The 14,325-nt window shown below is 36.7% G+C and overlaps 1 protein-coding gene across 1 annotated transcript; it reads right to left on the reverse strand.

Moving 5' to 3' along the window:
• Positions 1 to 4,757: 4,757 nt before the first annotated feature.
• On the reverse strand, positions 4,758 to 5,771 carry LOC141910062 (allatostatin-A receptor-like). Its single transcript, XM_074800773.1, has one exon. The coding sequence runs from the start codon at positions 5,769 to 5,771 to the stop codon at positions 4,758 to 4,760; it is 1,014 nt and encodes a 337-aa protein (XP_074656874.1).
• Between the last annotated feature and the right edge of the window lie 8,554 nt (positions 5,772 to 14,325).

Genomic DNA, 14,325 nt, shown 5'->3' on the forward strand with positions numbered 1-14,325 from the left:
AAATGAATTACGATATTAGCTAGATGAATTTTGCCACCAAGACTTTTCTGCGACAAATATTTTGTCAATGTTTTCTAACAAACTAGTTCATTCATTCCATTCATTGATATACTCCAGCACATTAGCATTCGCTAGTATTGTTGGAGCGTGCGCGTCTGTGTTAAAAGAGGAAGGAAAAGAATGTGCATGGAAAATCTGATTAATAATAATGATAAAAGAGATAATGTACATTTTTAAAAACACTCAACAGGATTTCGGAATAAATCTAGGGTTGTGCCACAGATACCAGACTCCTGAAGGATACGGGTGACTGGGTAAGAACAACTGATGGAGGGAGAGTATTCAATTGGGCTTTGGAAATTGCTTTTGGAAAAAAGAGTACTTGTAGCAGTGTTTTGTAGTTTCTTGAATGCTTAGAAACGACGCTATTTTCAAAAATCTTATAATGGGAATAATTTATGGTTTTGATTATGTGGTCGGAAAGCGTACATTATCGTATTCGAACATAAATTCATTGAGGAATAGGAAGTTTTAACAATTTTACGTCGAGCCTTTTTTGCTACCGGCCACACCTGCCTGAGATGGAACGGGGTATTTTCATTAAATGGGATACCGAAATAAACAGATGTATTAGATGTATTGGGTACAGGTTAATTCTCTTTTTTGATCGATGTGCTGGACACTTCGGTTTCAGTTTGGATCCGATAAACAACCTTCCTAGACCAGGAAGTGACCTTAATGGGGACATGTTTGTCCATTGCCTAATCTAATGCCGACAACTTTACCCGTAGAGTAGAACATCATACTACTCCGGAAGCTAGCTCAATTGTCTTTCTCATGCACATGACGTCGTGGTTTGTTCGCCAACCAGTCGTGGATACTTGTCATGCTATCTTGAGATAACTGCTCGCAGGTCGTACATATAATAACAAAACACGATAATCAACTTTTTGGTTACTTACTCATGTTTGGAGTTAATATGGAAATTTAAACCATGACCATAGGGAGAAACTGACCCCAACCAGACACGTCTGAAATTTGGCCCGTGTCAATTTAAAAGTGCACAATATTCACCAATTCGCATTCACACGAAGATTCATAATTTGGCACGGGCTTGGTCTTACGTTTTGGGCGGACTATATTCTTCCCGTTTTAAACAGGCATGAGTCCGGCACCTCCACGCGCGGGCTCAGGTCAGAAATTATCGGTGATTGCGATGAATATTATTTCAGAACTACAGCAAATGGATGCGGGGAGAACCAAACAATCAGAACAATGAAGAAAATTGCGTCGAAATTCAACGCTCTTATGGCGCATGGAACGATGAACGATGCACTTCCAAACTTGTGCCTGCAGTCGAAGGCTTGCTAATAACAACAAAATATGCGACGAGGCGAAAAGCACTTTAGATAGGTTAACTATAGTTTTCTAGACTAATTCGCCTATGGCGAAACTACTATACATAAGTAGCGAAAACTCGTGCGGCTAATTAACTAGTTAACCTATAAAGTACTAGTAGTCTCGTCACCGGAGAGCCTATCTTAAAATTTTTTACCCGATTTACTTTTCTTAATCCTTATGATTTAAATGTATCGTACTTGAAACGGTAATAACGGTATAACTCCCCAGCTCTGCGTGCATACGCTTAGTTGTTTCCTTTTTAAAAATATGTCCATTTGAAGGCTCGAAAAAGTAATCCATTTTTTCAAACTATCAGGTTTTCACCGACAAGTTCGCTCTATCAATTCCACCTGCTCGGTCAGGGTTTATGTCAGCTTTTTATTATCAGGCTTATTATTATTATTACCATATCTAGTGCTGTGTATCCAAGTAAAAGTACATGCTGAAAATCACTTACAGCATATTAAAAGATCTTCTGAATAAAATCACGATATTCTATTCGGACCAACAGTCTTCTCTTCAATAGATTGAGTCGATACTATGTGAGAGGTCGATTATCCGGACCGTATCTTTTGGCTAGGGCCTTTTTATCTTCATGGGACATAGTGGTCTTGGAATCGTAAGTCGAGTCATTAAGCTCAATTTTGCTGAATGAAGCGAATGGGATTTCGTTTCTTTTTATACAATTAGAAACGTTTCCTTAATTTGTGCTATTTGTAGCTAATGGTCCATTTACAGCCCAACCAAATGCTGTTCCAACGCCAAACGCGTCATAATTTATAAGCTTTTATTGTTGCCTATCAAAAGGCCGATCTCCACATTGATCGATGGTTACACAATGCATGTAGTGCCATATGTGAACATCTTCCTGTCTAGGAATATCTTCATGTGAAACTGGCAAAGATGGTCTCGAATAAACATCCTTGAGCTCTATCATATTCACCTCGTCTAGGTCATATGACCTACCAGTCAGCTTCACTGTCATTATTTTCCAAAGTAGGCAACGAAAGTCGCACCTTTTTGCGCGTGACGCCAATACGTCTTACCAATTTCTCAGAGGGAGAGTAGTATGAGCCTGTGTCGCTGAGTGCATATGTAATAATGACGTCATTGTCATTATGTTTAAACTGAAAGGGAACAATCGGCAAGCCAACGATTACACCTGTCTTCTTTGTAAAATCATTCTGCGCCCCAATGGTTAATGCATTGTTAGACGAACCGCCATTTTGATCAGCGGCCCGGCATTCAATACTGCGTGTCCTGTTGACATGCGACAAAGGGGAATGTTCCCCGCTACATATATTGCAGGCGAGGAATCAAATAGGTGAAACGCAATCCATTATCATTCACGAATTTCACCTGTTTATCGTAAAACCTCGCCTTAAAATCGGAACAATCTATTAACTTAACAATTTGTACATAATACAAGTTTTATTGCTTGTTGTCTGTTGTGACTTGTCACGCTTGATTTCACCCGATGAACCGAAACAGCTTCTAGCTGGGCTCTGCTGCCTCTCGACGTATCGGCCCCACTCCGCGCGGGTGCGCCACCGTGCGGGGTTTACGCGAAGCAGCAAACACAAACATGGCCACTCTCTCAATTTTCAATGATAGAAATCGTGTGTGCTTTGCAATTATTTCGGCTGTTAGGGTTTTAAGGCACAATATAAGTTGATGATGTGATATGGCGATGTTAATTAATGATAATTCCGCGGTGAAGCTAGTCACGAACGGTGCCGATTGAGTGTACAGCTGCCAAAAACACTGAAATGTGCGTAGTTGCGTAACTATTTGCAGTGAATTGCAGACGAAACATGAAGCCTTAACGGCCGTTTAAAAGAAAAATTATACCAATCGCAATAGTAAAATAAAAATGAGATAGAACCTAAGTTAAAATTCTGGCCATTTCTAAAATGTTATTACTAATTTTTAGTCAGTGCGGAACGTTTAGTTTTCCAACAATAATGAGGGGTGGTAAGTAGTCATGCAATTCAAGTCATCATTTATTACACGTTACTTCCGTGTCGTTGAAAATTTCGCGAGTCCTGGACCAAACCCCATTGAACAATGTGATCTGTGTGCTGGCCACAAATGCACACAGATCACAATACCCTACCCATTACACACTCCAGTACCCACAGCTTTCATATATCCATCCAAATATTTAGAGTGTCTTTCTTCCTGGATATTGTCCGTTATTCTACCGAATACTGGGTGGTTGACAATCCGCACCTAGTTCTCAATAAAGGCGCTGATATCTGCGAGAGTAATTTTGCGAAATTCTAGTTGAGTAATATAGTTCGCTTTAACTCACCACCGTTTCCGGGAGTCGACCGGTTACTTGACGCAGATTGTCGGGATTTTGTTTAAATAACCAATTTCGTTCGTTCAGCGTGTTTCTACAAGTAATCGATGATAAAGAAAATCAGATTAGGTGAGCCATTAATCAGACGATCAACGGGAGCGATAGCAATGCGATGATTATTGCTGTATTTTCCAGACAGGAGATGCTTCGTTTATTTATATCATCTTTTCATCAGTTCTTGTGCGTCGCTTCTAGTGTACTGAACTTAATAATACAGTCGTTCACTATTACCAACGTTTTTGTAACCATTGAAAGCTTTCCATCTTTGTTGACTGGCAGCACGTATATGTTTAAACCTTTACAATCTTAAGACATATCGTTACTATTGTAATGAGATATATCAAACTTTCTATTCAAATCCAAAATCCAGAATTAAAAGTAACGGGTTCTTAACTTAACCCTTCATTTTTGGAAAAGGGGTTCAATAAGAATGTCCAATGAGCGCGATACCTCACATAATAGCAGCAAAACCACTAAAATACGCGAAAACAACACCAGAAAAGAATGAAACTACCAGACAACACAGAACTTAAAATCGAACAGTATACTAATAACACTATACTATGTGTAACTGACTTAGAATCACTGAATGAAGTCTTGACAACTTTAGCTCTTTTTGAACGGGCATCGGGTGCAAAAATTAAACTAATAGGGAATCTATTCTGGTGAGCTTCGAACTCGCAATAATTCGTACAGCAGCGTATCGCCTATACCACCCGAACACCGGGTCCAGTCAGCAGTAGTGATGATTGGCGCTTTTATACATGTATCGCGTGTGTCTTATATGCCTCTCATTTGTTGGTATTACCCCCAGCCTATAACTCTAAACACGTACGCATCAGTCTGAGTTCGATTCGGATGATTCGATTTTTTTCTGAATAAGCTACTACTTCCGAGGTAACAGCCTCTATGGCACTTTATGAACGGTGCACATCCGCGATTTTACAGCGTCCACTAACGACCAACTTAACAGGCGAATGCGACGAATAGATTATCTTTTCGATGCATTACAAATAGTAGTTAAGAGATCTTTTCTAAACTGTTCGCTACTAGCCAGATAAATAAAACCATTCAAAACATGATTCGCCCTATATAGTAGAGTTGCACCCACGTGGCCAAAAAGTACAAACCAAGCGTATGAGCCGAATAGTCTACAATTAGGGACATAATATGTGGTGGTTTCCTCCAACGAGCCTTTCTCCAGAACTAACGTGTCAAATAGACACATCGGGAAAGTAAAACACAGGAACGCTAACGCTGTTGTAACGACTAAAGCTGTGATCTTATTCGACGCTCCTTGTTTTTTATAGGATGCAGTACCTTTGGCGACAGGCAGTTTAGCTGATTTTCGAACTGATGAAATTATTATCCAATTAGCTACGGAGATAACGACAAAAGGAACATAAAGGGATATAGTATTTGTAGTTGCGTAGTAAGCAAAAAGTACATATTTTTCTACAATTTGACAGTTTGTCCAGATTCTATATTTAATTGACTCAAACTGTGAACACCAGCCGAGATTCTGCACCGTCAATAAAACTGCCGTAACGAATAGCAGTTTGCAGCTGCGTTTAATCGTACAGATAGACACTGCTTGTAGGGGTTTAGGCACAGCTTTAGCGCGATCTATAGTCATCAACACTAGAAACCATATAGCGATCTGACTTGGCCCGATCTTGTGGAACTGCTTCAAAACGCATTCGACATCGTTGAACGGGTGTCCGAAGTAGTTCATCAGATATTGAGTTTCAACCGATACAATAGCGTACAGATCGGCGACACCGATGACCAACATGTGGAAATAACTGGTACTAGACGCCGAGCGTTTAAAAGTGCCCAAAAGTACGATACCAAAGTTAACGCATCCAACAGCGGGAAAAACGAACGCCAAATACCAACGCATGTCTCGACTGATATCGGCCGCGTCGTTAAACAATCTGCGTAAACGTTTACGAGCTTGCCTACGAGCCAACTTACTGGACATAAGTGAATCCGTTATATTCATCGTGGTATTGTTGATAAGTGACGCACGTCACAAAATCCTCAAATAGCACGGAAGAGTTTAAAACCATGGCGGAAAACCGACACTGCTCCCAGCAAAGATACTAACGATAATGATAATTTCCTTCTTACATAGCACTTTGAATATAAAATCATTACAGCGCTTTATACCAAATTGGAAAGCATGTCGATCAGAATGAACTGCCATCTCATAATGTTATTGAACTGAACATGTCTCCTCGCATATCAGAAAATCAATTCCGATTTACTACAAGGGATATAATAGAAATAATTTAATATTCAGTCTTTTATATTACAATCACAATTTCATTTGCAGGATGTATTACTTACAGCTAATTGAAAATCAACTCTCACAAACCTCACACAATTTAATTAGATAGGCCTTATAGCAAGCGTTTGTGAATGTGTAAAATATAAACGCAACTATATTGAATATCATTATTCTTTGTCCAAGAATTCATCATAAATTGTGAAAGTAAAACTTCTGAACTGGTTGGAAAATATATTCATCAATTATATACGGGGACACGCATGTCGAAATATGATCAGCTCATTAGAACCACGTATTTATAATCAAATCCATAAGAGAAACAAGTGTTGTGATTACTTTATAGTACAGCCCTATCAATGATATTAGTCATAATTAGAAAAATAGATAAAATGCATGTACGAAGATCTAGTTATTGAGATCCAGAGAGAATATCCAGATTAAGCTATGGCACTGACATGGGACATGCAACCATACGGACCTGATCCGACTGACGAGAGACAACCACAATAAACAACGTGCATTGGAACTAAAGTATACAGAAATCAGTATCAGTTATACTAGGAAGAAACATGGTGAAATAGCATCACATTATCCGGTTTGCTCGACTACAGTAGTAGAAATTGGGCTTTTCATACCAGAGGTATGAGGCATGTTGTAAGTAGGTTTTGGGTAAAAATACTATGTAAAATATATTAATGGTTTTTGCTGCCTTGCGACAGCTTATAAACGTAATTTTCAATTCTGTCAGAAATATAACTCAGCGCCTGACGATTTCGAATTTGCGAATAGTAATTTATTATGAATTAATCCAGCGTAATTACCGGGTCTAAACAGCGACAAGAATAACGCAAAGAATCGTCATCCATTGATAAAAGTGCACCACGAAAAGCCTTAAATTTACCGGGCGACCTTGAGCGTCAACTCAACCGTAAATCTCGGATTCGAACTCCTATTAGTCCGGACACGTCAATTCTCGCTATCTGATTCATATATGAGCGATTCAAAACGCCTCTATTTTGTTTACGCAAATCACGTAATCGGACTGATATAAGTCCCGATGCGTCATTTCCCGTTTCTGTTTCATATATCTCCACCATTTTGTACCATCATCCGTTTGGCAGATGAACTCAACATTATCTAGATCGCTTCAAAGACATCGACGCAGTTGATGCCACATCATGTTCGAATCCATCCCGACATCGCTATGATTTTGTTACCTATAATTCCATATTGAAGTAAATTAATGTTCATTGAGTATACGTGGTTAAGTTAGTTTTCAAAGTAGATTTAGTTCAAACTTATGTGCAATATGTAAACTGATAAATGGAAACAAAAGCAACTTTTTAAAAAATCGTTGTTTATTTCTGAATGCAAATTCCTCAATGAACAATTGATGCATAAAGGTAGATCAACCTAGTATTAACGAAATTATCGAACAAAACGCGCAAGGAGAGCATGTGCGACGGACTAGTTCATGCAACTGCCACCAGGGGACTTTGAAAAACCATATCTTGGGTTAAGCCATTTTGGTACATCGATACTTTCACGCGAAAGCCCTTATATGTAGCTGGATCCACATTATCCAGCATATTGTTGACCCAGGTTGCGCTTCTCGGAAATAAGTCATATGTTATAGACTGTAGAATTATTTCGATGACACTTCCCAGTGAGATAAATGAACCAGTTAGGCAGAAACCCGCTATTGCTGCTATGCAGCTATATTTGGTTAAGTTTTATCTATATAAATGGAGAATGATAATGCAAATCGTTGGGGCTTCATACCAGAAGTATGAAGTATGTAGGTAGGTTTTGGGTAAAAATATTAAGTAAAATACATTTGGTAAATTCCTGCTATTTGAATGCAGAATGATAATGCCCTTAAAATTTCTAAAATTTCAAGAATTTGTAAATGTTGTATTGAATTTAATAAATCTAATTCCATGTAAGAATATTTAGGTAGAGGCACGAGAAAAAATACACGTTTCGCACCTAAAAAACAGAATTTTCATCTAAAAAATTAAATGAATTATCAGAAGACGGTGAATATCATATAGATAGATTAGAAAAAAAATTGATATTTAATATGGAAAAAGAATAAGCGCATATTTAAGTCATACAGGATTAAATAGCACACATAGATGTAGACCTATATTACCTGAAAGATACATTCAATTATCAGATGAAGAATTAGTTGATAATAATAATTAATAATAATGTTTATTTAGGATATAATAGAAAAAGGAAGATGGTTGTCATTTAATAGAATTCATTGAATCGGAATAATATTTAATAATTAAAAGAAAATAAAAAAAACAAAAAAAAATTGAAATCATGAAACCAAAGATATATTAAGCGATTAAAGGATAAGATATGATTCATTATCAATAAATTATCTGGACGGAATTATTTATTGCTCTGCATAGATAGATAAACATAGTGAGATATTTAATCACGTGAATATTCTAAAGTATTTATAATATATGTATTACAGTAGTCTAATTGTTTTTTTTTCAAATTGAAAGATGACAGTACATAGAAGAACGTTTTGTTTTAATTAATGCACATTTAATTAAAACCATTTATTTTAATCGATAATTAATTCAATTTTTAATCAAATCATAATTAAGCTGAAAATCCTCAATTCAATAATAAGTTTTCATTCTTTCATTCTTTTTAATCGAAATAATATAAAATCTCAAATAACGTTTTCCTAGGAAACAGAGTTAATATTGGTTTCGGTGTTTTGAGCTAGTATGTATACATATATAGTAATCTGTTTCACTTATAAAATTGGCTGCCCGGTCTTGCAGGGCTACACGTAATAATAATTAGTATACCTTTTAGAATAATGTAGATTTAAAAACAACATTGAATCGGCAGCTTCTATTCACTACGCCTAATTTACAACTTGATCGTCGAGTTATTTACCTAAGGTGAAGGTAACTTTTTCCTTCATGGAAGTCGGTATTGAAATAAGTAACACATCTTCCGAGATATAATGAGAGGTCATCTGTTGTTTTATTGGACTTTTTCACTACTGAGGGATGCGTGTTTACTAAAAACTACGAGATGTTGAACCGATTTAGTGGGATTCAATAATGGTAGAGGTGAACAAAATAGTAAAATCTTGAACGAGTAACCGAATCGGGAACAAGTTATACGTATTTCTTAATGGAAGGTATCATTTGAACAAGTAACCGAATCAAGAATAAGAAACGAGTAACTTACTTCACTTGGGTTTTGTTTTGGTGACAAATCGCGGATTTATACGAGCAATTCACGAAGCTGAAATAGGAAAAAACAAATCGGTGATATTTTGACTGATTTTCAAAAATATTCTATTGCTCATAAAGGCTAGTAAACGTTAGTAGAGAATATCACAGTCCTACAGTTAGAAACAAGTTTTATTGGTACCACATTCAAAATTGTAGTCGATAGCTATCAGGGTGTGATTTGAATGATGATAGATGTTTACAGAATGGTGACAGAAAGACCACTAGTTGTACGACTTATCGATGCGAAACTAGAAATGGATACATCATCCACTGATTAATTTCAACAGATATATGAAACATGTTACTGAGGGTCTTACTGTTGATTACTGATTAATTTGAACAGAAATATGACGTATGTTACTGAGGCACTTACTGTTGATCATTTTCTTTCATATTCCAATGAAGTTCATGAATATAGTCAATTTGTTACTGATAACACTATTCAGCCGTTGAGACTGTTCATAAGAAATAAAAACCCCGTAATATCACTGAAACTATACGATATACGTAGGTCTAGCAATAACTATCGCCTAAACCTGTCAATGACACCAACGGTTTCGATGTTTTTCAAACTTTGTAGCGGCTCGAATTAAACTTTATAGATAAATTCAAACCTTTCTTTTGTCCATTTTTATAAGCCGGACATTCTAATATATCTGAATGCTACAAGTTTCAGCTTTCAATGTTCTGTCGCCCACTGATTAAATTATTCATACTGTTTATCAATTCAGTTTGCATGGCTCTGATACAAATTGGTTGGAATTAGAATAAATGCGAGTGTTTCAGTTATTGCAAAGATAACGGACTCACAGAACTGCTGCATGTCATGAAAAGAATGCACCGTAGAACAGACAGCGACTGGAGCTAGCAGGGACAAATACCTCAGATAGATCTTTTCCCTTGGTCTTATTGATTTGAATGCGGAATAAAATTGAATTTTCTGAAATTTGCTCAATTAATAAAAATGGATTTGCTGTCTAACCTTGTTCAATAAAGTAAAATTGAATTGAATTGGATTTGTTTTTTTTGCAGAATAAAATTTCATTGAATTTGTAGTTTGAGCACATGGCTAATTAGCATATCAAGGTCATCCACCCGATTTGAGAAAAAGCTATTTTTCCCGGAATTCTGTGGTGCTAATAAAAATATTCCTCCCAGAAACCAAATCAACTAAAGATTTCACAGAAATCGATATTGAAATATAATTTTAGATCATAAAATGAAACCCAGAATTAAAACGGTAGACAATACCGCGGGTTCACGTGAACACCTGCTGATCTCTACGGCTAAGCCAATCATAGAGGAGTCTTTGCTTTCTGATTGGCGTTTTTAAACAGATATTTTTGCGATCAGATTTTTCAGATCAGAAAAAGCTCATACAAATTTTAACGAGGCCTTCTTTCATGGATGATAATGCTTAAATGAATGATTTGTATGAATATATGCCCAGTTGCACTGTCAAAGAGCCTCATCTGGAAACCATGTCATTCAAATTTGCTCCATTTGTAAAGTAATAGTCTCAGCCTACGGCCTTCCTTTATTGCACACTTGCACACTCACCCTGCCCCCTTTTTGGTATAATAATGTAACTTTATTGTTTATGTCCGGCATGTGCATTTTGGTTTCGTTCTTTTTGTAAATTTTCCTAAAATGTGCATTCGTGCGCGGTGGCAAATCATTATGTAATGTATATAATTTCATAAAGGTAATAAACTTATGCTATAAAAAACGAACTGATATATACGGAACTGACTCTGTCAACACTCGTAAAAATACGTCAATGTTACATAAAAAATCTTTTGATTTCTAGTTCTTCCTTTATGTTCTTTATAAAAACTTTACTGAGATTCAGTATTTTCTTGTTTACTGGAAGTTTTCTAAGAACTCGCTCTGGTGAGCTTTGAGATCATATTGTAAGCAGGACAGACAATCTTTTATTTGTTACAAGAAAAGTCTACTTTTCTTATCTTTTTTTAGATTCCGAAATCATAAATCCGAAGCAACGTCACATAGTGACTGGTCGGTCGAGATTTTGTTTAAATCAAAGTATCTATTTGTAGGTGTAGACCTTGCCGAGACATCACTATCGAGTCCGCGCATGCGCTATGGAAGTTGAAATTGTTTTGAAGGATTCAATACCATTATTTGTTAAAGGGTAACTGACACTTTTTTTTTATTTCAAAATTCGATAAGTTCTATCGAACTAAGGAAGACTTTGAAATAGTTCTGTTCAAAAATGTGTAGTTTCCGCGAAAATCGTGATTTTGTAAGACAACTTTTGACCTCATTTCGTTGTATACATCGCGTTAGAAATCATCGGCAATTTCCGTCGATCTCCGGCGCTGTGACGTCAATAAAGTGAGCACTGAAAATTTTCTTCTATGAGATAACGTTGCGTTTTTACTACTCGGCGTGTTTTCACTGCTTTTTCTCAAATGCCAAATCGTTGTGTTTGCTTTGGGTGCGATTATTCGGATAGGGGTATATTTCTTTTTCCGAAGAATCCTGTTCTTCGAGAAAAATGGGCTTCTTTTGTAGGTTTAAAGCGATTGAATTGGAGCGGCCCAACGTCGAATAGCGTCGTGTGTTACCGGCATTTTACCAACGATGATTTCGTTAATAAAATGCAGTATGATTTCACAATTTGCAAAGAGGTAAGTTTCATTCAGTCATCTTAACATTTATTCGAGACATGGTTTGAGAATAATTATTGTATGGGCTTGAAAATCACTGTTAAAAGGGTCGCATTTTCAAGTCCAATTCAAATCAATAAAATTTATTTTTTGCACGCGCGGTATCCAATTCATAATTTTTTATGTCAAAATGCCGTTTAACTTTTGTTTGCTAAGCGTGATTGTAAAACCATGCCTTCTAGGTCAGCTTACATCGTGTGACAATAGAAACATCTTTTCATTGAACTACTACTATAGGCCACAGTGCATTGGCCATCGTACAATAGGCTTTTATTGTCATTGTGAGTGCCTTACTTCACTCACTAACTACAATAACAAAATGAATATTTCACGAGCCTTGTGAATTAACGGTTGCCTTTTGCTTGAAATAGATTGTTGCTGAAACAAGGAGCCGTGCCATCGATCCACACTGTGATAGAAACCCCTGAATCTACATCTCAACCAGAGGATTTCTTCTCGCCACCACGAAAGCCTGGACGAAAAGTGTTTGAGAAGAGGGAGAGACGGCGAGTCATTGCTGAGACTGAGAGCCAGGTTTTGCATAATCTTCAACCAAATTTGGTTGAAGATTATGCAAAACCTGGTGAAGATGACGGCGGGGAAGTGTATGCGGAACCCGGTATCAAATCAGAGTTCGAGGCGACAAGAGAATTTGCTGTGCAGGCTGAACCGGATTGTAAATCTCGAGGTAGGATTTTCATGATGGTATGGTGTATCATTGTCATTCAGTTTTGAATATATCACTGTAATCATTGAATTTCATGTTATTTAATGATAATTTTTTCTAGGGATGCAAACGCTGAAAGAAACTGCACAGGTGAAGACCAAAATTGTGTACCGCATCAAACCTAAGATTATCTACAGAACGCCATTTAAGGCTCAGCGTTCAGTTGGAATCCAGGAAAATGCATTGAGTGAGTATTCTTTATTCAGTCTATATCGTATTATGGTACGGCTTGTATTATGGGGTTTTTTATGATATCATCTATTCTCCCTATCTATTTAATCCTACTACTGTGATTGGTCTGTTTTAGCCCGAAACATTGGTATTCAATGTAAGCGACCTGCTGAAGAACTTACAAATACCTCAAAAGCCATTTGTATTGGAGAAGAATCAGATTTAGGGAGTGACAGTGAAGATGATGACTATCATCCAGATTCGGCAGAAGAGTCAGAGATGGACAGTGACTCTGAGGATGATTCTGAAGGCAGAGTTATGTTTGAAGAAATGAGGTTAGTAAAGTATAATATTTTAATCATGAATGAACGTTGTTAAAAGTAAGTTCAAAAATTCTTTGTGTAGAATTTACATATCACTCACGGAATCAAAAATGAGACGAAATACTAATTTTTCATTTCAAGGTATAACTAAGAAACTAGAAATAATGTCAAGGAAAAAGGAATGTGAAGAAATCAAGGATTGGATAAAGTCAATAAAATGTCATTTGTACTGGTGCGCTGCATCATCATCACCCAGGGATAAAGAAGGCATCAGTAAAAAATGGTCATCAGCAGTCAAACACATCCAAGACAATCATGAAGACTGCAGCCATGAACCCATAACATCAGAAAAGAAATGGCTTTATCCAGGTAAGATATTATCTATTGCAACTACTGAATCAGAAATTATATCTAATTTCATGTGATGAAACATTTGATGTACTATTTACAGGATCTTTGGTTGGTGATTCTATGCAAAAATATCTGACGAATACACGGGTTATAAATAAAGTGAAGATGATGTCACCATACGGCCAGACCAGTAAACTGGAGTGTCTTCACAGTTTATTCAATCATTTTGCCCCGAAGATGATTCAGTTTTCTTACAATGGAATGACAAGCAGGTAAGCAAAGTATATAACAATTGAGTGATTTCTATTTTTTCATACATATGTCCCTGCTAAGACTTATATCAATGTCTTATGTCTTCTCTTAGGTTACAAATAGCTGCCCTACATTTCAATGAGAATAGTGACAGAATACAAGGCACAAAGATTGATGGGACAAAAAAATATAGCATTGTCTATCCAAAATACAAGGACACCCACACATTACGAAAACTACTCACTGATGCCACTTATGGTGAATATTAAAGTCATTAACTAAACTTATGTAAATAATTCATTACCAAACACATTGTTGGCTAACAGTGTTTTTTATTTCAGAATATGTCGACATTTGCTGGAACAAGATACTCGAGGACGTGGAAGAAGCAGATAGGCCGAGGAAAATAATCACAGTACCACCAAATCTCACATCAAACAAAGAAAAAATCACCAAAGAGGAAGCCATCGCAAT

The sequence above is a fragment of the Tubulanus polymorphus genome, chromosome 8 (assembly GCF_964204645.1).
Source record: "Tubulanus polymorphus chromosome 8, tnTubPoly1.2, whole genome shotgun sequence".
Classification (NCBI taxonomy): domain Eukaryota; kingdom Metazoa; phylum Nemertea; class Palaeonemertea; order Tubulaniformes; family Tubulanidae; genus Tubulanus; species Tubulanus polymorphus.

Excerpts from the sequence above, each read along its gene's own strand:
- LOC141910062 (XM_074800773.1), bottom strand. The coding sequence starts at position 5,771 with ATGAATATAACGGATTCACTTATGTCCAGTAAGTTGGCTCGTAGGCAA.